This window comes from Guillardia theta (genome assembly GCF_000315625.1).
Source record: "Guillardia theta CCMP2712 unplaced genomic scaffold GUITHscaffold_549, whole genome shotgun sequence".
Lineage (NCBI taxonomy): Eukaryota > Cryptophyceae > Pyrenomonadales > Geminigeraceae > Guillardia > Guillardia theta.
The window spans coordinates 3,447-5,043 of NW_005434162.1; the positions used below are offsets into that span (position 1 = coordinate 3,447).

A 1,597-nucleotide genomic window follows, 5' to 3' on the forward strand; every position below is an offset into this window, starting at 1 on the left:
TCGAGGAGCCGTCGCACTGCGAGAGAAGAAAGTCAACGGGGTCCATGGAGAGAGCGCCGCCGTTGGAGGGCACGAGCGCGATGCCGACGGCGCTCCATAGGAGGCAGACGAGAAGGGGGAGGAGGGAGCCGACGAGGACCGCAATCCTGATGCGGTCGGGCTTGCCGTTGAGCATGCTGCAGACTGTGGGGACGACCTGGAGGTACATGAGAATCTGTAGCATGATGGGCATCTGCAGCAGGAGCTTCTCGGGGGCTGAAGGAGGAGACGAGCAGCCGCGAGAAGTTCGCCTGCCCTGCTCCCATGCCGATGATGGCCAGGAGGGAGAGGAGGAAGATCATCGTGAGCACGTTGTTGACCCCCTCCGTCACGCTCCCCGACCGGAAGGAGCAGTCGGGGCCCAACACGATGACGTGGAAGGCGAGGGAGAGGAGGAGGCAGCCGGCGGCGTGGGAGCGAAGGCCGAGGAGCTTGGCGATCAGACCTCCTCCTCGAGACACTTGCGCTGTCAGCGACGCCCATTGCAGCACCAGCCAGGACACGCCCAGCAGGTTTGCCAGCTGACGCCCTCCTGCAAGCGACGCGATGGCATCGATAGAAACCGTGCTCCTCCTCGTGATCCTCATCGCTCGCAACGAGAGCTCAGCAACGACCAGCCCCTGCTCGACGTCAGCTCCTCCACCACCACCACCACCTCCTCCTCCTCTTCCTCCACCACCACCACCACCTCCTCCTCCTTTGATCCCCGCCCTCCCTCCCATCCTTCTCATCTTCACCTGTGCCACGAGGTACATCCAGCATACGACCATGCCGAAGGCTGAGGGTATGAATCCTGCCAGGCATCAGTGGAGGCGACCCAAGGAGGAAGGGAAGGAGGACCGAGAGGAGCCGTAGCGTACGGGAGAGCGAGGAAGCCTCCTCCCACAGCAGAGCCAGCGATGAGGAGGACAGCAGAGACCATCTTGTCTCCTTCGCCTGAGGGAAACCAGCTTTCACTAACAATGGATTGCGAACAGTCCCCCCACCTGCTCCTCCTCGCATGTCGTTGACCGTCTGAGAGGGAGGGGAGGGGGGATGGAGATTAGGAGGAGCGGCAGAGCTGCAAAAAATGTCAGGGCCAACAACTTCGCCTCCTCGACTCGCCTTGTACGAGAGGCGAAAAGTCTTGAGATCCCAAGTTTGTGCATGAGGGGTTGGGCAGAGGGCAGCTGTTTGTCATGCAGCAGCAAGCTGTGGTCTGCTGGGGCTCCAGGGAGAGCAGAGCAAAGAGGAGCAGAGAGAAGGAGAGAGAGAGCGAAGGCGATGCGGCGAGTCGGAGTCGCCATGTCGTGCAAGTATGCGATGATAGGATAGTCGGTTCCAACCTTCAAGTCCTTCGCATCGCTGGGGAACAAACTTCGATCAGAATCATGAAGGACCTCGCGCACGACATTTTCATTTTCATCATTATTATCATATAACTGTGCTGATAACACGCAAAACGCTTCTCCTTGATCACAACCTTGCAAGGCATTTCCCTTTCGAGTGACAAAAGTTCACGGAGGGAGTCAAACGCTATCCTACATCATGGCATCCTCTGGAACATTCAGCAATAGTT

General features: G+C 58.9%; 1 protein-coding gene across 1 annotated transcript; it reads right to left on the bottom strand.

Moving 5' to 3' along the window:
• Positions 1-32: 32 nt before the first annotated feature.
• GUITHDRAFT_149622 (hypothetical protein) lies at positions 33-1,325 on the bottom strand (the record flags this gene model as incomplete). The annotated part of the gene is made up of 3 exons (XM_005817809.1): positions 33-832; positions 900-975; positions 1,026-1,325. The coding sequence occupies 3 exons, from the start codon at positions 1,323-1,325 to the stop codon at positions 33-35; spliced, it is 1,176 nt and encodes a 391-aa protein (XP_005817866.1).
• Positions 1,326-1,597: the final 272 nt, after the last annotated feature.